The sequence below is a fragment of the Salmo salar genome, chromosome ssa02 (genome assembly GCF_905237065.1).
Source record: "Salmo salar chromosome ssa02, Ssal_v3.1, whole genome shotgun sequence".
NCBI classification, from domain to species: domain Eukaryota; kingdom Metazoa; phylum Chordata; class Actinopteri; order Salmoniformes; family Salmonidae; genus Salmo; species Salmo salar.
In genome coordinates, this window is record NC_059443.1 from 47,051,295 (window position 1) to 47,077,257 (window position 25,963).

Consider the following 25,963-nt stretch of genomic DNA (forward strand, 5'->3'; position numbering starts at 1 on the left):
TGATTTCTCTAATTAATATTACCTGATTAAGCTAATCATGTAATTGTAATTAACTAGAAAGTCGGGGCACCACGGAAGAACGTTTATAGAGCCGTTATCTTCCGAATAAACTCTTAAAATACTTAGTAATATTTTACATCGATAGCAGTCAATATTAACCCTTATCTTATTTTCAGTCTCATAATGAAAGTTGTAAATTCTTGGCTATCTTCACGAACCCTGGCTAACAAGTTGAATCAGCAATACAAAATTGGGTTTAATTATTTATTTACTAAATACCTAAACTTATCACACAGAATTACAAATACACCGAATACATATGATGTCATACAAAAACGTCCTGGTGGACGGAACCTGTATCATGGCTGGTTACACAAAGGAAAGGGGGTTGGGCTTGAATGAAAGAGCGGGAAGATTTAGGAACAAAGAAACAGCAGCTATGCTATCGTAAATACATTATCTTATGCATTCTAAATTACCGCCCATTTGGAAAAGGAAAATGCAATAAATATTTACTCTGAGCTGCACTTCGGTAGATTGGTCGTAGATGCTGGCCGGGTTGGCCAACAGATCTTCCTGTACTCGGAAGAATGTCTCTGGTGGTAAATTGGATACGTGGTGGTATCTTCGTCCGTCTGTTAGACTGGATCCGTCGTCCGTCCTTTCCTAGCCCACGTCTACAGCGGCCGCTGCTAACTCAACGGCTAGGAAGTATCACTTCTGTAGTGAATAAGCTGAAAGTTCATACCAGTTCATACCATAGCTCACGCCGAGGTTGGCTTAGTTGACGTGTGTCCTTCTAACGTAGATGCTGCAGACCTCACGTACTGGAACAACGTGGTTATCTTTTCGTCAAAGGCTTATATAGTGGAGAGGGGGTGGATGTGTTTCATCGTTTATAACCCCTGTATCTTCACAGGGGTGGGCCACTGATCAAGCAGGGCACTTTCCTTATGAAAACCCAATTCTCTCATTTGGAAGCTAAAATTACATTTAATCTCCTAACAAACAATTTCAATATCAAACATTTCAATTGCATAACAATTCCATGTTACTCTGATAACTAGAGGGTGTATACTTTCTCAGGTACAGTTTATGTCGTCCTGTCATCAGTCATAATGTCTCAGATAACAACGAACTGACATCCATACTCATTACGTTCCAAAGCATATTTCCAACTGGTTTTATTACCAAAATATGGTTCCTTTCCCCATTTGTTTGATGTTCCCAGACTCTCTATATTTAACAGGACAGCAGTCCTTCAGGACAGCAGTCCTTCAGTAGGGTCAGAGAGGGGAAGGGAGAAAGGTATTTATGGGGGGGGGTCATAAACCTTACCCACAGGCCAACGTCATGACAACAGCCTACTCCTTCCTCCCCGTTGGGGGATTGAACCCCGGTCTCCCACATGCCTGCAATATGGAAGACTATCAAATGCTTCTCAAAGATGCCCTCTGGTGGTCAAACTAGCAAATACTTGCATTCCCGGAGAAAATGGCTGACAAATAGATAACGTGCCACAGAATGCTGCAGCAGCCCGCAAGGTGTGTTGCAGTATGACGCAACTTTTAACCTCTTACATCTAGACGTTCCGCTAGCGGAACACCACTCCAATATCCAATGCTAATTTGACACCCACCAAGTTTGGTACTCACCAAACTCAGATTTACTATAAGAAAAATTGGATTACCTTTGCTGTTCTTCGTCTGAATGCACTCCCAGGACTTCTACTTCAACAACAAATGTTGGTTTGGTTCCAAATAATCCATAGTTAAATCCAAATAGCGGCGTTTTGTTCGTGCGTTCAAGACACTATCCGAAGGGTGACGAAGGGTGACCCGCGGACGCGTATCGTGACAAAAAAAATCAAAATATTCCATTACCGTACTTCGAAGCATTTCAACCGCTCTTTAAAATAATTTTTTATGCGATATTTCTCGTAAAAAAGCGATAATATTCCGACCGGGAGACGTCCTTTCTGTTCAAAGACTCAAAATCTAAAATGGACTCTTCACGTGCATGCGTGCCCCGTCTCATTGTTCTCAGATCGACCACGTACCAAATGCGCTACTGTTTTTCAGCCATGGACAGCAGAGTCATCATTCAATGTTCTGGCGCCTTCTGAGAGCCTATGGGAGCCTTAGAAAATGTCACGTTACAGCAGAGATCCTTTGTTTTGGATAGAGATGACAAAGAAGGCCAAGAAATGGTCAGACAGGGTACTTCCTGTACAGAATCTTCTCAGGTTTTGGCCTGCCATTTGGGTTCTGTTATACTCACAGACACCATTCAAACAGTTTTAGAAACTTTGGAGTGTTTTCTATCCAAAGCTACTAATTTTATGCATATTCTAGTTTCTGGGCAGGAGTAATAACCAGATTAAATCGGGTACGTTTTTTATCGGGCCGTGAAAATACTGCCCCCTATCCATAACAAGTTAAAATAGGACCACTGTAAGTGTGGTATGGTAGTAAAACATATATTTTACCTGAGATTTCCACAAATAAAAAAGATGATAAATAAGATTCCTGTTAGGCTAGCATGAAGGCTTAATTAGCTACCATACTATTTGGTTAGGCTTGGAACAGAGAGAAAAAAGGAGAGTAACGGAAGAAGCTTTGCTTTGTGAGACCTACTGTATGTTCACAAATATTCATGACAGCACTGAATAGGTCTATTAACCTCTCTATTTCACTCTTTCATCTGGCACATCAATTGTCTTCCCAATCATTTGCTGAAGATGAGGGTTAGAGAATGAACAGAATACATCTCTTCAGTACTTTTGCCCTTTGCTCAACTTCTGAAATTATGTTTTTGCTTTGGAAGTGGTTTTGTAATGAGATGGATTATAAGCCTTTCTTTCAGACTATGACCATGTTTTCTTACAGAGAGCTACTGTAGCATTAATCTATGTTGTGTAAAGTTCACTAAGGGAGGACAGACCAGATTTGAAAGGAGGAAGAAAGTGTGTGCTAATCCTTGGAGTGTTGAAATTGTGCGTACTGTAAATAATTTGAAATCATAAAGGATTTTATTTGATTGTGGTTGTTACAGTGTTTCCCTTGTGTGTTTAGAAAGTATATTCAGATTATGTTATTATGTATCTAAGGCAAAGACAAGAAGTGATGCCAAGAAACAATAATTGTTTAGTTAACACAATAATAGCTTAATACATTTCTCTGGTAACAATTGTTTCCTGACTCATTTAGCATAAGGGCATACTTATGATTAGCTACAACCTAGTGCTCTAAGAGTTGCACATACACAAGTAATGAGGCATGATTGGATTTTGCACATTTGGGACTATTACATTGGTTTCGTTGTAACAGCGGACGTTTTTGAAATTTTTTGTTATGGCAAGCCTAGATTCAGGAGTAAAAATGTGCTTAACAAGTCACATAATAAGTTGAATGGACTCAATCTGTGTGCAATAATAGCGTTTAACATAATATTTTAATGACTACCTCAGCTCTGTACCCCACACATACAATTATCTGTAAGGTCCCTCAGTCGAGCAGTGAATTTCAAACACAGATTCAACCACAAACACCAGGGAGGTTTTCCTATGCCTCTCAAAGAAGGTCACTTATTGACATTGAATATCCCGTTGAGCGTGGTGAAGTTATTAATTACACTTGGATGGTGTATCAAAACGCCCAGTCACTACAAAGATACAGGCGCCCTTCCTAAATCAGTTACCGGAGAGGAATGAAATCGCTTAGGGATTTCACCATGAGGCCAATGAGTTTAATGGCTGTAATAGGAGAAAACTCAGGGTAGATCAACAACATTGCAGTTACTCTTCAAAACTAACCTAAACGACAGAGTGAAAGAAGGAAGCCTGTACAGAATAGAAATATTCTAAAGCATGCATCCTGTTTGCAACAAGGTACTAAATTAATACTGCAAAAATGTAGTACCACTTTTCATATCAAGCATGGTGGTGGCTGCAACATGTTATGGGTATTCTTGTCATCGGCAAGGACTAGAGAGTTGTTAAGGATAAAAATAAACATAATATAGCTAAGCACTAGTAAAATCCTAGAGGAAAACCTGGTTCAGTCTGCTTTCCAACAGACACTATTAGACAAATACACCTTTCAGCAGGACAATAACTTAAAGGTCAACTATACACTAGAGTTGCTTACCAAGACAACACTGAATGTTCTTGAGTGACCTAGTTACATTTTTGACCTAAATCGGCTTGAAAATCTATGGCAAGATTTGAAAATGGCTGTCCAGCAATGATCAACAACCAACTTGACAGAGCTTGAACATTTGTTTAAATAATAATGTGCAAACATTGTACAATCTAGGTGTGCAAAGCTCTTAAAGACTTATCCAGAAAGACTCACAGCTGTAATCGCTGCTAAAGGGGATTCTAAGATGTATTGACTCAGGGGTGTGAACACTTATGTAAATTTGACATTTCTGCATTTCAATTTAAATAAATGTGTAACGAGTTCTAAAACATGTTTTCACTGTCATTCTGAGGTATTGTGTGTAGGTGAGTGATATATAACATTTTTATACATTTAGAATTCAAATCAAATCAAATTTTATTTGTCACATGCGCTGAATACATGTGTAGACTTTACCGTGAAATGCTTCCTTACAAGCCCTTAACCAACAGTGCAGTTCAAGAAGAGTTAAGAAAATATTTACCAAGTTGACAAAAATAAAAAGTAATAATAAAAAGTAACACAATAAGAATAACAATAACAATTGAGATTGCGTCATCTGTGGATCTGTTGGGGCGGTATGTGAATTGGAGTGGGTCAAGGGTGTCCGGGACAATGCTGTTGATGTGAGCCATGACCAGCCTTTCAAAGCACTTCATGGCTACTGACGTGAGTGCCATTGGGGGGGGTAATCATTTAGGCAGGTTACCTTCGCTTACTTGGGCACAGGAACTATGGTGGTCTGCTTGAAACGTAGGTATTACAGACTCGGTCAGGGAGAGGTTAAAAATGTCAGTGAAGACACTTGACAGTTGGTCCGCGCATGCTTTGAGTACACGTCCTGGTAATCTGTCTATCCCAGCGGCTTTGTGAATGTTGACCTGTTTAAAGGTTTTGTTCACATTGGCTACAGAGAGTGTTATCACACAATCATCCAGAACAGCTGGTGCTCTTGTGCATGCTTCAGTGTTGCTTGCCTCGAAGCGAGCATAAAAGGCATTTAGCTCGTCTGGTAGGCTCGCGTCACTGGGCAGCTCACGTCTGGGTTTCAGTTAGTAATCCGAAAATAGTTTTCAAGCCCTGCCACATCTGATGAGTGTCAGAGCCGGTGTAGTAGGATTCAGTCTTAATCCTGTATTGGCGTTTTGCTTGTTTGATGGTTCGTCGGAGGGCATAGCGGGATTTATTATAAACGTCCGGATTAGTCTCCTGCTCCTTGAAAGTGGCAGCTCTAGCCTTTAGCTCGATGCGGATGTTGCCTGTAATCCATGTCTTCTGGTTGGGACATGTATGGACAGTCACTGTGGGGACAACGTCGTCAATGCACTTATTGATGAAGCCGATGACTGAGGTGGTGTACTCCTCAATGCCATTGGATGAATCCCAGAACATATTCCAGTCTGTGCTAGCAAAACACTCCTGTAGTGTAGCATCTGTGTCATCTGACCACTTCCGTATTGAGCAAGTCACTGGTACTTCCTGCTTTAGTTTTTGTTTGTAAGCAGGAATCAGGAGGATGGAATTATGGTCAGATTTGCCAAATGGAGGGGGGGGATAGCTTTGTATGCATCTCTTTGTGTGGAGTAAAGGTGGTGTAGGATTTTTTTTTCCTCTGGTTGCACATATGACATGCTGGTAAAAATTTGGTTAAACTGATTTAAGTTTGCTTGCATTAAAGTCCCCGGCCACTAGGAGCGCCGCTTCTGGGTGAGCATTTTCTTTTTTGCTTATGGCCTTATAGAGTTGGTTGAGAGTGGTCTTAGTGCCATCTTCGTTTTGTGGTGGTAAATAGACGGCTACGAATAATATTGACGAGAACTCTCTTGGTAGATAGTGTGGTCAACATCTTATCATAAGGTACTCTACCTCAGGCGAGCAATACCTTGAGACTTCTTTAATATTAGACATCGCGCACCAGATATTATTGACAAATAGACACACCTGCCGGTGCATGGAAAATCCCGCTCGCTCTATATTGTCCGTATCGTCATTCAGCCACATCTCGGTGAAACATTAGATGCTAGTTTTTTATGTCCCGTTGGTAGGATAATCTTAATTGTTGGTCCTCAATTTTATTTTCCAATGATTGTATGTTAGCAAGAGGAACGGATGGCAGTGGGAGTTTACTCGCTAGCATACGGATTCTCAGAAGGCTGTCCGATCTGCAGACCCTTTTCCTGCGTCTTCTCTTCACGCAAAAGGCATGGATCTGGGGCTGTTCCAGTGAAAGCAGGATATCCTTCTCGTCAGACTGGTTAAAGGAAATTGTTTCTTGCAGTCCGCGGTGAGTAATCACTGTTCTCATGTCCAGAAGTTATTTTCAGTCATAAGAGACGGTAGCAGCAACATTATGTACACAATAAGTAAAAAAAATAAGTTACACAAAACGCTAAAAAACTAACAAAATAGCACAATTGGTTGGGAGAATGTAAAACATTAGCCATGTTCTTCGGCACCATCTTGTTGATATAGGCTGTAACATCAAAATGTGGAATAATCAAGGGGTATGAATACTTTTTTTATTTATTTTATTTATTTCACCTTTATTTAACCAGGTAGGCAAGTTGAGAACAAGTTCTCATTTACAATTGCGACCTGGCCAAGATAAAGCAAAGCAGTTCGACAACATACAAAAACACAGAGTTACACATGGAGTAAAACAACATACAATCAATGATGCAGTAGAAAAAAAAAAAAAAAAAAAATAAGACTATATACAATGTGAGCAAATGATGTGAGATAAGGGAGGTAAAGGCAAAAAAATGCCATGGTGGAAAAGTAAATAAAGTATAGCAAGAAAAACACTGGAATGGTAGATTTGTAGTTTGAAGAAAGTTCAGAGATAAAATATAAATAATATGGTGCAAAGGAGCAAAATAAATAAAATAAATAAATACAGTAGGGGAAGAGGTAGTAGTTTGGGCTAAATTATAGATGGGCTATGTACAGGTGCAGTGATCTGTGAGCTGCTCTGACAGCTGGTGCTTAAAGCTAGTGAGGGAGATAAGTGTTTCCAGTTTCAGAGATTTTTGTAGTTCGTTCCAGTCATTGGCAGCAGAGAACTGGAAGGAGAGACGACCAAAGGAGGAGTTGGCTTTAGGGGTGACCAGAGAGATATACCTGCTGGAGCGCGTGCTACAGGTGGGTGCTGCTATGGTGACCAGTGAGCGGAGATAAGGGGGGACTTTACCTAGCAGGGTCTTGTAGATGACCTGGAGCCAATGTGTTTGGCGACGATTATGAAGCGAAGGCCAGCCAACGAGAGCGTACAGGTCGCAGTGGTGGGTAGTATATGGGGCTTTGGTGACAAAACGGATGGCACTGTGATAGACTGCATCCAGCTTGTTGAGTAGGGTATTGGAAGCTATTTTGTAAATGACATCGCCGAAGTCGAGGATTGGTAGGATGGTCAGTTTTACGAGGGTATGTTTGGCAGCATAAGAATGCACTGTATGTATTTGATCCAGGTTATGTATGTACTGTAACATGTTTTTGTGTGTGTTTCTGTATGTGACGGGATGTTTGAAGGCGTTGCCAGCAGATGATTTGAACACGTGAAGGACTTCAGTCTTCAGTGCTTTGTTGTTCTCCTTCCAGGTGCTTTGTGAAGCTCCTCGAAGCAGAGATTTTGTGACAACGAAGCATGTGAGCTTGTTTACTGTAAAAACAAAGTACTCTTGATGGTGAACAATATGAAAATAAGGATCAAACACCTATGCGGTGTAGAAGGTAGAGATAACCAAACATCGGCCGAGAACTACAAACAAACAGAAGAGTGCATCCTGTCTTTCATGCTAGGGTGGGTGAGGAGGGAGGGAGGTGGCGAAGGAGAGAATGGGGAAAGGTGGAGGTTGGCTAGGATTAATACTCTTGCCATCTATGGTAGTAAATCAGGTTCTGAGCTCTTTAGTGCTGAGATGTCCATTAATAGAAGAGATGAGGCTGGTGAATACCAAGGGAAATAAAATAAAAATGTTATTCACCCACGTTACTCTAAAAGACAAAGTTTGCTTTTAAACAGCAATATGTTCATGGAATATGATGTAAAGGCAGCATTTATGTTTTGTGATTAAAATAATGTTGAAAGAAAAATGACGGCGGGACAGACAATGTCACCGTTAAAGCGAATGTGTGAATGGGTTTGTTCCAGTGAAAGCAGAGCAAACATGAAGAAGAAAATGTCCAAACACGAAAATGGCTGTGCTTTTCTAGCCAATGACCACAGCTCACTCCCTCACGTAGTAGAGAGCTGAAGGTTACTGCAGATGGACGCTCAGAAAAAGAAACTCCTCTGAGATCTGAAATCCCAGGTGACCTCTGAGGAAAAGTGCAGTGTGCAGGATGAAAATTAAGAAGAGCATTAAGGCCGGTCAGCATGACATGTGAGCTGGTCACACAGCCACGGACTAATAGAAACAGCACAGCCAGTACAGCAAGCACCCGATGATCCCTGTAGCCCATTCCGGCTGTCAATGACCAAAAGGGCCCTCTTTGGCCTCGGGTGGAATGTTATTAATATTGTTCATAATTTCATAATTAATACAGTTTAGGTTTTTTTACCATGAAAATCCAGTGTTTCTATGTTTAGCACTTTTTTGTTATATTTCAGTCTTCTGTGATGTGTATAAAGTGTAATATTGGGATGCAAACTCAAAATGTAATAAATGTCACATCTATATCTAACATGGTACAGGTGCCCATAACCATGTGTGAGGTGTATACTTCTGTTTCAAAGTAAATTTGTTTAAGACTACCAAGAGTCACTCTGTTTGACTCTGATTTAGCTCACTGCAGCAAAAGGTTATTAAGAGTCTGAGGCAAAAGCAACTATTGATCCAAATGTTTTCAGAACTCTCTATTGTTCCCGTTTCTTGATATGTTTACGAGTGCCTCTCTTCCACCCTTGATGTCGGAGAGGAACAAAGCCTTGTTGTTGGGGTCAAATAGAGAGAGGCTTCAGAGAATTTAGATTGAAGGAGAAATGAAAAGGAAAAGTATCTCTGCCCTTCTATGTCCCTTGCTCTGAGATTGCCCCTGTATTTATATATATTTTTTCAATGGGAGCATCTCTCTGAATTTTATTTTCACCACTGTTTGCTTTTACATCCATCCACAGTCTTTCTTTGCCCTCTTAACCTTATAAACCTCTCTCATTCGCTCTATTCATAGTTTCTCATACTACTTCTTATCTTAGTGTGGTATTTTTTTATACTTCTACCCACCAGGGATCCCTCTCTCCCTCCCTTCTTGTCATTGTGGCATGCCTCAGATATCATCATCCAGTACAGCCTGTGACCAGGGTCTGGGTCCTGCAGTGCTCCATATGAGTTATGATGTGCTGGATCAGTCCTAATCTTGTTATCTATGTTCTTACGCCCTTGGGAGGATCAGCAGGGGATGAATGTGACTTTATCAGATTTCACGGGCTTTTGAATCATAATTCATAAAAGGTCATAATGGATGATATATCTCTGTGTCTGAGTGTGTTACTGTGGGTGCATGTATGTGTGTGTGCGTGCTTGTGTGCGTGCATGCATGTGGGTGTGTGCATGCATGGGTGTGTGTGTGTACTGTATATTCAGACGGTGGAGGAGTTGTTGTATATGTCTGGATGAGGCTGTGAGTCACATGAAGATGATAACAGAATGCATGAACAGTAGATCAGTAGATCTCAGGAGAGTTCTTTCTTCAACAAGGACAACATGATAACAACACTAATTTACTCCTGATGAACATAATTCAGTTCAGAAGATCATACATACACATAAACAAGCATGCATTCAGATTTTGCTTGTTGGTCCAGTACGCTTATTTCTTCCATCAGTTGATGAGACAGTATGTTTTGGGGGATGGGAGTTCTGTTTTTTGTAACACATTGCCAGGTGTGGAGCTAACACCAGTTATTCAAGCAGTAAATATATATATTCTAAGTACTTACCATTCTCTCTATTTCATTTTTCTCTCTTTTATATAACTGATCGCTGTTAATGTTATTCAGTGAAGATTGTTTTAAAGTATGAACATTATAGGTCAACAGTTCACTGCTTAAATAAAAGTAGGACAAGGCACTTTTTCTCACAAGTGCAGCTTTTCTAACCTCAAAAAGTAATATCCTGGAATTATGTTGAATGGAACTGGGAATATTATTCTGGGTGCTGTTGAATATGTATAACCTGTAATAGACAGAATATGCATAATCTATCCCACTCTTTCAAGTCCATATTTATCAGCGAGATTGTCATGGAGATGGATTGAACCAGTGCCAACTCTTTATTTGAGGATTTTTGTAAGTCTCTAATGCCTATCTAAAAAATATACAGAATGACATTCAAAATCAGTGAATGCCAAAGTGTTCCCTTCTATTTACTTGAAACTGATATTGTTAATTTGGCATAGAGATAAACAGAAGGACACTTTGTTGACGCTAACATACATTCTAAAAAGTGTTTGTTAGTCAATGTGTATGTCTAGCGAGTAAATATTTACATATTTATTTTCCAAGGAGAAAATGACTCTCAGCATGAATGTTAATGAGTGTAAATACTAGCGTTGGTTGGTTAGCTCAAATTATTTTTTACTCCCACAGCAATTTACAAAATATGGCAATAAATAATGTCACTCTAAGTAAAATCCCACATAACATGTATAACACACCTGTCATAATAAGACCTGTCGCGCATACTGTATAGTCCAGTTATAAACTAACTAAATGTTGCTATGGCATTGCTGTTGTCATACGGTATTGAGGCAGACTGTCAAGTCCTTCGTCCTTTTAAGTTTCCATCTTGAGACTCAAAGTTGGCAACAAAGATATTAATTAAAGCATTAAAGCAGGCAAGCTATTATAGAAACCTAAAAACCTATAATCCTCTCTTGTGAATTAATGAATAGGCTAGTATCAGGTGTCAAGCTCATATTAAAGGTGACAGAGAAAGTGTATAATCATCCAGTTGATAATGATAAGGGATGACAGGTTCAGCTTTTCAGAAAAGCCAGATGAATGTTGTTTCATTAGAGGCAGCGGTTTCACCTTAATCATCATGTGCTGCGTTTAAAGGCGAACCAGTAGAGGTTGTGTTGACCCCAGCTCTTTGCTGGGAAAATGAGTTGGTGGAAAATGACATCTAATTTTATTGGGCACACACACATGGTTAGCAGATGTAATGCGAGTGTAGTGAAATGCTTGTGCTTCTAGTAATATCTAACAAATTCACAACAACTACCTTATACACACAAATGTAAAGGGATGAATAAGAATATGTACATATAAATAAATATATGGATGAGCGATGGCCGTATGGCATAGGCAAGATGCAGTAGATGGTATAGAATACAGTATATACATATGAGATGAGTAATGTAGGATATGTAGACATTATTAAAGTGGCGTTATTTAAAGTGACTAGTGATACCTTTATTAAATCAATTTATTCCATTTTTTAAAAGTGGCCAGAGGTTTGAGTCTGTATGTTGGCACCAGCCACTCTATGTTAGTGATGGCTGTTTAACAGTCTGATGGCCTTGAGATAGAAGCTGTTTTTCAGTCTCTCGGTCCCAGCTTTGATGCACCTTTACTGACCTCGCCTTCTGGATGATAGTGGGGTGAACAGGCAGTGGCTCGGGTGGTTGTTGTACTATATTATCTTTTTGGCCTTCCTGTGACATCGGGTGCTGTAGGTGTCCTGGAGGGCAGGTAGTTTGCCCCCGGTGATGCGTTGTGCAGACTGCACTACCCTCTGGAGAGCCTTGCGATTGTGGGCGGAGCAGTTACCGTACCAGGCGGTGACACAGCCCGACAGGATGCTCTCGATTGTGCATCTGTAAAAGTTTGTGAGTGCTTTAGGTGACAAGCCAAATTTCTATAGCCTCCTGAGGTTGAAGAGGCGCTGTTGTGCCTTCTTCAATGTGCTGTCTGTGTGGGTGGACCATCTCAGTTTGTCCGTGATGTGTACGCTGAGGAACTTAACTTTCCACTACTGTTCCATCGATGTGGATGGGGGGTGCTCCCTCTGCTGTTTCCTGAAGTCCACGATCATCTCCTTTGTTTTGTTGATGTTGAGTGAGATTATCTTTCTGACACCACACTCTGAGGGCCCTCACCTCCTCCCTGTAGGCCGTCTCATCGTTGTTGGTAATCAACCCTACCACTGTAGTGTCGTCTGCAAACTTGATGATTGAGTTGGAGGCTTGCATGGCCACGCAGTCATGGGTGAACACTTAGGTTGGGGTCATTAAAACTCATTTTTCAACCACTCCACAAATGTCTTGTTAACAAACTATAGTTTTGGCAAGTCCCTTAGGACATCTAAGGACATTTTCCAACAATTGTTTACAGACAGATAATTTCACTTATAATTCACTGTATCACAATTCCAGTGGGTCAGAAGTTTACATACACTAAGTTGACTGTGCCTTTAAACAGCTTGGAAAATTCCAGAAAATTATGTCATGGCTTTAGAAGCTTCTGATAGGCTAATTGACATAATTTGAGTCAATTGGAGGTGTACCTGTGGGTGTATTTCAAGGCCTACCTTCAAACTTAGTGCCTCTTTGCTTGACATCATGGGAAAATCAAAAGAAATCAGCCAAGACAATTGTAGACCTCCACAAGTCTGGTTCATCCTTGGGAGCAATTTCCAAACACCTGAAGGTACCACGTTCATCTGTACAAACAATAGTACACAAGTATAAACACCATGGGACCACGCAGCCGTCATACTGCTCAGGAAGGAGACGCGTTCTGTCTCCTAGAGATTAACGTACTTTGGTGCAAAAAGTGCAAATCAATCCCAGAACAACATCAAAGGACCTTGTGAAGATGCTGGAGGAAACAGTTCCAAAAGTATCTATATTTTTGCAACTGCACATGGGGACAAAGAACATACTTTTGGAGCAGATGTCCTCTGGTCTGATGAAACAAAAATAGAACTGTTTGGCCATAATGACCATCCTTATGTTTGGAGGAAAAAGGGGGAGGCTTGCAAGCCAAAGAACAACATCCCAACTGTGAAGCACGGGGGTGGCAGCGTCATGTTGTGGGGGTGCTTTGCTGCAGGAGGGACTGGTGTACTTCACAAAATAGATGGCATCATGAGGGAGGAACATTTTGTGGATATATTGAAGCAACATCTCAAGACATCAGTCAGGAAGTTAACTTCTTTGGGATAGGGGGCGGTATTTTGACGTCCGGATGAAAAGCGTGCCCAAAGTAAACTGCCTGCTACTCAGGCCCAGAAGCTAGGATATGCATATAATTGGTAGATTTGGATAGAAAACACTCTAAAGTATCTAAAACTGTTAAAAATAATGTCTGTGTGTATAACAGAACTGAAATGGCAGGCGAAACCCCGAGGACAAACCATCCCCCCCCAAAAAATTCATCCTACCACTGATTTCAATGGCTGGCACTTTTATAATAGGGCAACATCGTGCCCGATTGCAGTTCCTAGGGCTTCCACTAGATGTCAACACTCTTTAGAAAGAGTTTCCGGCTGGTTTTTGGAAAAATTAGCCAGAAATTGTAGTTTTTCTAGGTGGCTCCCATTTTGGCTGTAGTGTTTCCAAGCACGTGAATGAGAGCGCATTCTTTGGTATTTTTCTCCGGTAAAGACAATAATGATTCTCCGTCTTAAATTTGATCGTTTATTTGCGTATTAGGGTAACTATTGTTTGATTATAAACGTTAATTGACTTGTTTGGATAAGTTTATTGGTAACGTTTGGGATTCATTTTGTATGCATTTTGAAGGAGGGAAACCGAGTGGATTATTGACTGAAGCGCGCCAGTTAAACTGAGTTTTTATGGATATAAAGTAGGACATTATCGAACAAAAGGACCATTTGTAATGTAACTGGGACCTTTTGGAGTGCCAACAGATGAAGATCTTCAAAGGTAAGACATATATTATATCGCTATTTCTGACTTTCGTGTCGCAACTCCCTGGTTGAAAATGATTTGTTATGCATTCATGTGCTGGGCGATGTCCTCACGTAATCGCATGGTTTGCTTTCGCCGTAAAGCCTTTTTGAAATCTGACACGGCGGCTGGATTAACAGCAAGTTAAGCTTTATTTTGATGTATTGCACTTGTGATTTCATAAAAGTTTCATATTTACAGTAATTTAATTTGAATTTGGCGCTCTGAAATTTCACCGGAAATTGTTGAAATGGGATGGTAGCATCCCACTAATCCGCAAGAAGTTAAAGCTTGGTCGCAAATGGGTCTTCCAAATGGACAATGACCCCAAGCATACTTCCAAAGTTGTGGCAAAATGGCTTAATTATTGGAGTGGCCATCACAAAGCCCTGACCTCAATCCCATAGAAAATGTGTGGGCAGAACTGAAAAAGCATGTGCGTGGAAAGAGGCCTACAAACCTGACTCAGTTACAGCAGCTCTGTCAGGAGGAATGGGCCAAAATTCACCCAACTTACTGTGGGAAGATTGTGGAAGGCTACCTGAAACGTTTGACCCAAGTTAAACAATTTAAAAGCAATGCTACCAAATACTAATTGAGTGTATGTAAACTTCTGAGCCACTGAGAATGTGATGAAAGAAATAAAAGCTGAAATAAATCATTCTCTCTACTATTATTCTGACATTTCACATTCTTAAAATAAAGTGGTGATCCTAACTGACCTAAGACAGGGAATTTTTACTTGGAAATGTCAGGAATTGTGAAAACTAAGTTTAAATGTATTCGGCTAAGGTGTATGTAAACTTCTTACTTCAACTGTATGTCCCCAAATGCCTTGCAAAAGTATTCATCCCCTTTGGCATTTTTCCTATTGTGTTGCATTACAACCTGTAGTTTAAATGACCTGTAGAAATGTTTTTCTTCTCCCCCCTCTGTATCTCTTCACATTTGAAAAAGGCTTGCCACAGGCATCTCCCCCTGTGAACTTGTATCTTAGTGCATATATTTACGCTCCTGTGAAAAAAATGGCTTTAAAGCCCACTCAAACTGTTTACTCAAGCCAACAATGACTATGTTTACATGCCGGATAGTAGCTTAAGGTCTTATTCGGGATAAAGCTGTCTACATGCACCTTTCGTATCCCGCTCACGAGTATCCCTGTAACCAGCATGAATAAACAGAATATTCCTAATTTAAGTTCATATGGGTTAAATGAAATAGGAACTTAAATATGGACACTGACTGTAGGCCCATATCCTCTCACATGTAGCGTAATATAATATTAACTCCTGCAGAATTATGCATTTATTGCCGTAAAATGATACAACAAATGTTAATTTTGTGTTGGAAACAGAAATATGATTTCTTACTTTCAGCATCTCTTGAGAAAATGTGAATTTGTATGTAATGTCTTATCATTGACACGTTCATGCAAGTAGACAGTATTTCAACCACATAAAATATGCACCCAAGACAAACTGAAGTCTTATCATATTCCTGTTTCATTGTTTTCTCAGCTTTTCATTTCCTTAAAACTGGTCAAACTGATGATATTTGGACATTTTGCACAGGACAACTTTCCACTGTTTTGTAGTTATTGCATTTTCTCCAAGGTCCCTAAAAAAATGTAAATAATTTCGAGGTGTTTCCCTGCCGGTACTGTTGCCTTTTTGGACCCCCTGTGTATGACCTTCTGCCTGCCCCTGGACCCAGCTACCTGCCTCCTCCTGTGGTCCTTTGCAATAAACACCTGCTGCGTCCTGCGCTTGAAACCAGCTCTCTGTCTCCCCTCGTGTTCATTACATTATTATGTAATTATGGTGGATAGAACTGTGCAGGTAGCCTACTTTGTGAAGTGATTTGTATTTGTATTTATTATGGATTCCCATTAGCTGCTGCCAAGGCATTTTTGCTGGGGTCCAGCAGTTTTATACAATTTTAAAAACATTACAATACATTCAGACTGTGTGCACTCTGGCCACTACTTCACCACTACCACATATATACAGTACAAAATCCATGTGTGTGTATAGTGCGTATGCTATTGTGTGTGTGTGTGTTGCGCCTATGTTTGTGTTGCTTCACAGTCCCCGTTGTTCCATAAGATGTTTTATCTGTTTTTTAAATCTAATTTTACTGCTTGCGTGAGTTACTTGATGTGGAATAGAGTTCCATGTAGTCATGGCTCTATTTATTACTGTGCGCCTTCCATAGTCGGTTCTGGACATGGGGACTGTGAAGAGACCTCTTGTGGCATGTCTTGTGGGGTATGCATGTGTGTCCGAGCTGTGCGCCAGTTGTTCAAACAGACAGCTCAGTGCATTCACCATGTCAATACCTCTCATAAATACAAGAAGTGATGAAGTCAATCTCTCCTCCACTTTGAGCCAGGAGAGATTGACATGCATATCATGCATATAATATTAGCTCTCTGTGTACATCCAAGGGCCAGCCGTGCTGCCCTGTTCTGAACCAATTGCAATTTTCATAAGTCCTTTTTTGTGGCACCTGACCACACAACTGAACAGTAGTCCAGGTTGCGACAAAACTACGGCCTGTAGGACCTGCATTGTTGACAGTGATGTCAAGAAGGTAGAGCAGCGCCTTGTCATATACATACTTCTCCCATCTTAGCTACTGTTGTATCAATATGTTTTGACCATGACAGTTTACAATCTAGGGTAACTCCAAGCAGTTTAGTCACCTCAACTTGCTCAATTTCTACATTATTTATTACAATATTTTGTCAAGGTTTAGGGTTTAGTGAATGATTTGTCGCAAATACAATACTTTTCGTTTTAGAAATATTTAGGACTAAGATATTCCTTGCCACCCACTCTGAAACTAACTGCAACTCTTTATTAAGTGTTGCAGTCATTTTAGTCGCTGTAGTAGCTGACATGTATAGTGTCGAGTCATTCGCATACATAGACACTCTAGCTTTCCTCAAAGCCAGTGGCAATTCATCAGTAAAGATTGAAAAAAGTAATGGGCCTAGACAGCTGCCTTGGAGAATTCCTGATTCTATTATGTTAGAATTCCTGATTCTATTATGTTAGAGAGGCTTCCATTAAAGAACACTTTCTGTGTTCTGTTAGACAGGTAACTCTTTATCCACAATATAGCAGAGGGTGTATAGCCATAACACACGTTTTTCCAGCAAGAAACTATGATCGATAATGTCAAAAGCCGCATGGAAGTCTAACAAAACAGCCCCCGTAATCTTTATATCATCATTTTCTCTCAGCTAATCATCAGTCATTTGTGTAAGTGCTGTGCTTGTTGAATGTCCTTCTCTATAAGCATGCTGAAAGTTTGTTGTCAATTTGTTTACTTTAAAATTGCATTGTATCTGGTCAAGCACATTTTTTTCCAGTTGGTAACAGGCTGATTGGTCGGCTGTTTGAGCCAGTAAAGGGGGCTTTACTATTCTTAGGTAGCGGAATGACTTTTGCTTCCCTCCAAGCCTAAGGGCACACGCTTTCTAGTAGGCTTAAATTGAAGATGTGGCAATATCGTCTGCTATTATCCTCAGTCATTTTCCATCCATGTTGTCAGACCACAGTGGCTTGTCATTGTTGATAGACAACAATAGTTTTTTCACCTCTTCCACACTAACTTTACAGATTTTAAAATTACAATGCTTGTCTTTTATAATTTGGTCAGAAATACTTGGATGTGTATTGTCAGCATTTGTTGCTGGCATGTTATGCCTAAGTTTGCTAATCTTGCCTATGAAAAAAATCATTAAAGTAGTTTCAAATTCAATTTTTTTTTGTCACATACACATGGTTAGCAGATGTTAATGCAAGTGTAGCAAAATGCTTGTGCTTCTTGTTCTGACCATGCAGTATCAGTTGGTTTTGTGATGAATGAGCCATCTGTTTCAATGAATGATCGAGCTGAGTTTGCCTTTTTCCCCAGAATTTCATTTAAGGTGCTCCAAAGCTTTTTACAATAATTCTTATTTCATTTATCTTGGTTTCATAGAGTAGTTTCTTCTTCTTTTTATTCAGTTTAGTCACATGATTTCTCAATTTGCAATAAGTTTGCCAATCGTTTGTGCAGCCAGACTTATTTGCCCTTCCTTTTGCCTCATCCTTCTCAACCATAAAATGTTTCAATTTGTTTGACAATTAGATGATACAATACTCATTATATGCAAAACTTAGCCTGCAAAAAACAACAGTAAATGGGATAAGATGTTTAAAAGCAACAGTATCCTGTCTAAAATCAGCATATCCCAGGCATCTTATCCAGGTTTCTCATAACCATGATATATGCCTTTTCAGGTTATTGTAAACAGGATATGATGTTTGTATGTGTCAACTCAAAAACCAAATACTTGAGTATCCCAAATAATAATGGTATATTGGTGGGCATGTAAACGTTGTCAATGAGGCTAGCATTTGAAGAGAGGTTTCTCAGATTAGGAGGGATATGTCATTGAGATCTTTAGATCTCTGATGATAGATCTATTCTATCATCAGCATAATTTTGAATGATTCCTTTCCAAAAATGGGTTGAAAAAGGCACTTCTACTCTAGTTACATTATTTGGCCGAAATTAATGATACAGTACTTATAAACACATTCAGGATGATTTACATGGTTTACAATTACATTTCAGAACACTGTATGATAACCCAAAGGGAACTTGAAGGATGAGTCAGGTTAATCAGTTCATGTACCCACCAATGGCAAACACAAATGCAAAAACATACATTTTTCTTGTCGCTGAGGTCGGGGTCATGGCATTACAGCATGCATCATCTCTGACCCTCGTGTGACATTACCCTTGTTTCTGTCTCATCCCTCCAGGTTCCTATATGCTGGTGAACTCTTCCCAGCATGCTGCAGGGCATCGCGCCCAGCTCTTACTGCAGACGCTGAGTGAAAATGACACACACTGCGTCCAGTTCAGCTACTTCCTGTACAGCCGCGATGGCCACAGTCCAGGGGCACTGCGGGCGTACGTTCGGGTCAACGGCGGCCCGCTGGGTAGCCCAGTATGGAACACGTCGGGGTCCCACGGACGACAGTGGCACCAAGTGGAGCTGGCTGTCAGCACCTTCTGGCCCAATGAGTACCAGGTAAATCCCTCGCAGTGGCATCACTTCACTGCTACTTTCAGTCGTTATGCAGCATGCTTCAATTTTCCCACTGTGTCAGTTATACATAGTAGTGGCTAGAATCGAACAGGCTCATTCTGATCCCATTGACTTCATGTATGACGTTAATGCAATCCGTATAAGGCTTTATTTAAGGCCTAGTGAAAGTGTTAGTTATTAAAACACATATACAGCATAAGGGTAACCAGCCAATAGCTAAGCCTGATCATCCAGGACTGTGTGTGTGTTAACTTCACTGTTCTCCAACAGTGAGATACTGTACGCCACAGGGAGACCTTGTTCTTAATCACATGCAAAGCTAGCTCAGTTTAATTATCATTGCTCCATTGGTAAATGTAGGCTAGGTTAGCGCTAAAAGGGCCTAACTGGTTTCTCTGTGGCCAGGCTTGTTACAGTTTAACCTACTGAGACTGTCTCTGCTAACATTACATCAGCCGTTGGAATACACAACACAACTTCACTCCCTCAGTAGCAGGTCATTACCCACTCAGACCCAAATTGATTGGCAGCCACTGTGGGTACCTGGGCACTTTCTATTGGTCTTCGGATTGCGTAACCGGGCCATAAATTACATTTATATTTTCTGCAAACTCTGCGGAGCTGTCAAAAAGCAATTAAGGTGAGTAGTGTGTGTTTTTTTGAGAACTGTCATTCCCTTCGACTTAATTAACTTCCATGCGGTTCTGCAGGATCTGACCTTCAAGTGTAAATAATAGTCCAGCTTTGTTCAAACATGAGCCAAAGGTAGGATGACACTGTGGAACTATCACTATATGGCCTGACAATGAGGGGTATTTAAGCTTGACACACACAACACAACACACAAAGGTGTCAACACGTGTGGGTGGGTAGGGGGCCAGGTGAAAAATGACCTCGATAATATCTGACAAATGCAAAGTTTTGATGAGCTCGCTCTTTCTCTCAACTTTATATTTGCTCGGGAGTCATCTCAGTAAATATATCACTAAATGAGAGAATTACAAGTTCTGCCCAATCAATGGCATTGCCAATCACACCACCCTCAGACCAGCTCTCACGTCAATGCTCTCTTTAGCAGAACAATTCATCATTAACGACCATTAATGTGGCCATGGCAGTTTCCTATAGCAGAAAAAATAGAGATAAACGGCATTCATCTGGCTTATTTTTGATGTGTCTTAATTGGCTTGCTTTGCAACACTCCTCTTCCTTCTAATTCTAACTCTGTGATCTCCTTCTCTCTACCCTCTGTCTTGGTACATGCTGCTTCACAGCTTCTTAAGCAGCCCAGTGATGGCTCATGTGTGAGTTAGCATTACACCAGGTCTACAGAAGAGAGGCATCACTTAGGAGAAGGAAGGAATAATGGGCAGATGAGGAGGATGAGTCTGAAGACTGGTTGCAGCAACAACCTGTTAAGAAACTGTTTAAACTGTAGGCTGCGATCATCCATCTCAAAATGACGATAATGTGATGGTATTTATCCAGAATAATCAATCTTCTAGTTTTTGGCAAATTTTTTAAACCTTTTGGCCTATAGGGAAATTAATGAACTGATCGGTACATGAACTGTATGTCTGACCATGGCAAGTATAGTGTAGCAGTAGTGAAGAAATACATCTCAAATGATCTGTCTAAAACATTGTTTCCGCTTTTGAGTCCCTTCTCTGCAAAAAATAATGATGGCCCCTTTCTGCAGTAACATCAACAATCATGCCGATGAAAACGGATAAATAAACTACAAACAATGCTGGAGAAAGTCAAGCGGAGTGGAGTTGAACATGACTCGATCTGACCCAGCATGCCTCTCTCTCTCTGTATTCACCAAGGAGCTCTTTAAAGCATGTTAGCTGCAACCCGTGTCACTTTAAATATTAAAGGACTTTGGTTACAGGAGCCCTGCAGCAAGCTTGATGGAATCTCTTTGGATTTGAAGTGAAAGGTCATCAGATTTGCTCTGTCGCCAGAGAGTCAGGGTCTACTCTTGAAGAATGGATTGAAAGAATAATGTTCCTGTGTCATGCCTATCATGCCAGTAAACCCAATGCACAGTAAATTGACCGTATTATAAACCTATGAAGTCTTAAAATATCACTGCCTTAAATCTTTCAAGGTATTCCTAGATTTACTTTCCCTTCGATGCTGCTATCACAACACTAGTTGATTAAAAATAGATATTTGTAATGAATGGATTAAAGACAAACAAAAAAATCTCTAACTTCATTACAATTACATATTCTCAGGGGCTGTTGATTTAATCATGATCCTTGAACATAGGAGGATAGAGAGCTGTTTTATAGCACACATTGTCAATGTTTTTCTGTAAAATAAAACATTGTCTAAAGCGTGGAATGTAATAAAAAAAAAATCTGTTCCATTCTCTGTAAATCAACAGAGCCAACTATAGTAGATTAACATACTCAAAAGCCACATAAATTCTCTCTTATCATTTGTCAGCCTAGTAATCGATCTGCAATACAATTCCCTCCCCGCTTTCCTTTTCCTTGTTCACGACTTTGAAGGCTTCATGTTTCTATCTAGTGTATGTCTCGCCATTTTTATTGTTGCCTAACCTGAGACAACAACACAGTGTTGGTTGTGGTAAGATTAAGCTTCGATATTTATATCACTCTGGTGATAGGTGCTATGCTACTTCACTTTCTGCTGTTGCTGTTGTGTCCCCTAACATCAAGAGAGGGTTGGGTGGGGCAAGTGGAAAATGGAAGAGAGAGAGTGTGAGATCACTTTAGAATATATTTGATTTGAGATCTTTCCCATCTGCCGTGCTCAGCCATATATTTCTCCCTCTTATTGGTGGAGGTGTCTGCGATAGCTGGAACCTTGTTATCAAATATTAAAGATGTTATCAGGCCCACCAAGTCTGCCAACTAGATCTGGAGCTGTGCTCTCCCCCATCTCCTTCCCTCTCTTCACTATTTTTCCTTCTCTCCCCTGGTGTGTTTTCTCTCTCTGTGCTCCTCCTCATCTTCTTTTTCAGTGTGACAAATACTGTCTCAAGTTGTAGACCTTTTCTGACAGCCTGGTCTCATAGACTAGAAGTAACATAGTAAATGTAAATCCGGAACACTCAAATTAGTATAATATGTGCCTCGTTTCAGGAAATCACCACCTTCCGGAGACACCTGAAACCCCACCTCTTTAAGGAATACCTAGGATAGGATAAATTAATCCTTCTACCCCCCCCCCCCAAAAAAAATGATTTAGATGCACTATTGTAAAGTGGTTGTTCCACTGGATATCATAAGGTGAATGCACCAATTTGTAAGTCGCTCTGGATAAGAGCGTCTGCTAAATGACTTAAATGTAAAATGTAAATGTATGTCACGCATCTCTACTTCACAGGAGAGCCATTTGAGCGTACATTTTTTTTTTTTTTATCGAAATGCTTTTTTTTTTGGCAGAAATGCCTTCTGGAACATGTGAACTTTTATGTGCCTTAAAAACAAACTTTTATGCCATCTGTAAATACGAATAAAATTGTTAAATTACTAGCCTAGTTGGTTTAGCCATGGAAAAAGTCAGGAACCTTCCTTCTAGCCAGCCATCCCCTCCGGCGACACTCGGAATGGCGCCAGAGGGTATGGACGCCATTTTATGGGCTCTTAACCTCTCTAGGGTAGGTGGCACCAAATCGTCCCACCTACGCAACAGCCAGTCTAATCCCGTGGCGCGATATTCAAATACCTTAGAAATGCTATTACTTTAATTTCTCAAACATATGACTATTTTACACCATTTTAAAGACAAGACTCTCGTTAATCTAACCACACTGTCCGATTTCAAAAAGGCTTTACAACGAAAGCAAAACATTAGATTATGTCAGCAGAGTACCCAGCCAGAAATAATCAGACACCCATTTTTCAAGCTAGCATATAATGTCACATAAACCCAAACCACAGCTAAATGCAGCACTAACCTTTGATGATATTCATCAGATGACACCCCTAGGACATTATGTTATACAATACATGCATGTTTTGTTCAATCAAGTTCATATTTATATAAAAAAAAACAGCTTTTTACATTAGCATGTGACTAGCATGTGACTAGCATTCCCACCGAACACTGCCGGTGAATTTACTAAATTACTCACGATAAACGTTCACAAAAAACATAACAATTATTTTAAGAATTATAGATACAGAACTCCTCTATGCACTCGCTATGTCCGATTTTAAAATAGCTTTTCTGTGAAAGCACATTTTGCAATATTCTCAGTAGATAGCCCGGCATCACAGGGCTAGCTATTTAGACACCCAGCAAGTTTAGCACTCACCAAAGTCAGATTTACTATAAGAAAAATGTTATTACCTTTGCTGTTCTTCATCAGAATGCACTCCCAGGACTTCTACTTCAATAACAAATGTTGGTTTGGTCCCAAATAATCCATAGTTATATCCAAATAGCGGCGTTTTGTTTGTGCGTTCAAGACACTATCCGAATGGTAAAGAAGGGTGGCGAGCACGACGCATTTCGTGACAAAAAATGTCTAAATATTCCATTACCGTACTTCGAAGCATGTCAACCGCTGTTTAAAATACATTTTTATGCAATTTTTCTCGTAAAAAAACGATAATATTCCGACCGGGAGTGGTGGTTTTCGTTCAAAGAGAGGGAAAATAAAAACATCTCGTGCCCTCGTGCACGAGCCCCAGTCTAATGGTCCTCTGACAGGCCACTATCCAAACGCGCTAATGTGTTTCAGCCTGGGGCTGCCTCGATATCATTCAGCTTTTTCCCGGGTTCTGAGAGCCTATGGGAGCCGTAGGAAGTGTCATGTTACAGCAAAGATCCTCAGTCTTCAATAAAAAGAGCCAAGATGAACAAGAACTTGTCAGACAGGCCACTTCCTGTTCAGAATCTTCTCAGGTTTTTGCCTGCCATATGAGTTCTGTTATACTCACAGACACCATTCAAACAGTTTTAGAAACTTTAGGGTGTTTTCTATCCAAAGCCAATTATATGCATATTATAGTTACTGGGCAGGAGTAGTAACCAGATTAAATCGGGTACGTTTTTTATCCGGCCGTGTAAATACTGCCCCCTATCCCCAACAGGCTATCAGAGCTTGAGAGGATCTGCAGAGAAGAATGGGGGGAACTCCCCAAATACAGATGTGCCAAGCTTCTAGTGCCATACCCAAGAAAAAAAAAACATGAGGGTGTAATCGCTGCCAAGATGCTTCAACAAAGTATTGATTGAAGGGTCTGAATACTTATGTAAATGTAATATTTCCGTTTTTTATCTTAATACATTTACAAACATTTCAAAAAAATAGTTTTTGCTTTGTCATTATGTGGTGTTGTGTGTAGATTGATGAGGGTAAAAAACTATTTCATACATTTTAGAATAAGGCTGTAATATAACAAAATGTGGAAAAGGTCCAGGTGTCTGAATTCTTTCCAAATGCACTGTATTATATGACTTGTTAACCAAATGTTTACTCCTAAACTTGTTTAGGCTTGCCATAACAAATGGGTTGAATACTGATTGACCCAAGACGTTTCAGCTTTTCATTTTTAATGAATTTGTAAAAACTTCAAAAAATATAATTCCGCTTTGACATTATGGGGTATTGTGTGTAGGCAACTGACATTTTGTATTTTTTTTATCCGTTTTAATTTCAGGTTGTCACACAACAAAATGTGGAAAAAGTAAAGCAGTGTAAATACTTTCTGAAGCCATTGTGCATATTCTTATGTACAGGGCAGTTAAATTAGATCTTTAGAAAGGGGTGGATGGGGAGACATATAACACAACAAGGTTGCATGTTCGAATCTCATCACGGACAACTTTAGCATTTTAGCTCAACTACTTACCAGGTTTGTGGTCAGTTCCATTTCAATTCAGGAAGTACACTGAAATTTGCTTTACTTTCGGAGTTACCTGGAATTAAAATGGAATTGATCCCAACCCTGCTACTTACTAGTTTTAGCTACTTTGCAACTACTTAGCATGTTAGCTAAGCCTTCCCCTAACCATAATCTAAACCCTTTAACCTAACCTTAACCTTAACCCCTAGCCTAGCTAATGTTAGCCACAACAAATTGGAATACGTAACATATCATTCGTTTTGAAAAATATTAACATATTGTACGAATCAAAGTATTTTACGACTCGCATTTCATAACATATCAATCAATTGAAATTCATAACATATCATATGAAATGGATGATGGACATCCACATGAATACATACCATATGAAACTTAACATGTCAAACTAATTGGAGTGTTACGGTTTTTTTTCTTTTACTATCTTACGCCTACCCTTGAGTCCAGGTTGTTTCCAAAGTTCCCCATTGCCACCACAGTTACACATTGCTTTCATAACCAGAGAGGAAAGGTACAGAGTGGGAGGGATTTCTATTAAAAACACACTTGTATGGATCATTGGGCAGGAATGAGGACTCATGTCTACATGCTGTTTTCATGCTCTGTTGTCTTTTATTGATAGATTCTGTTTGTACAAGGAATGGATTGGTTTGTATGAAAGGATGTAGTGGGGGTGAGAAAGACAGATCAAAGAATAGGAAAATAATGACCTTACCAGACCAAAAATAAATTTATGATTTGGCTATGTCTGTCCAATTCCCTTTGTTCTTTCACCACACCCTAGGGAAACACATAGCCACGTTGACTCCCTGGCTTTTATTAAAACCTTTATTTTAACAGAGGGTCTCATTTCTAGGTGAGCCCTGTGTACACAATACACATCGAAATGTAAAACTACACAT

The 25,963-nt window shown here is 40.0% G+C and overlaps 1 protein-coding gene across 8 annotated transcripts in view; it reads left to right on the forward strand.

Annotated features, from left to right (window-relative positions):
- The window catches only part of ptprub (protein tyrosine phosphatase receptor type Ub), a 406,174-nt gene that overhangs the window by 186,745 nt on the left and 193,466 nt on the right, over window positions 1-25,963 (forward strand). For all 8 annotated transcript variants that reach the window (XM_014169371.2, XM_014169389.2, XM_014169399.2 and 5 more), the window contains exon 3: window positions 18,917-19,188. In XM_014169371.2, the coding sequence (XP_014024846.1) occupies window positions 18,917-19,188 (272 nt within the window). The remainder of the gene's footprint in view (window positions 1-18,916; window positions 19,189-25,963) is intronic.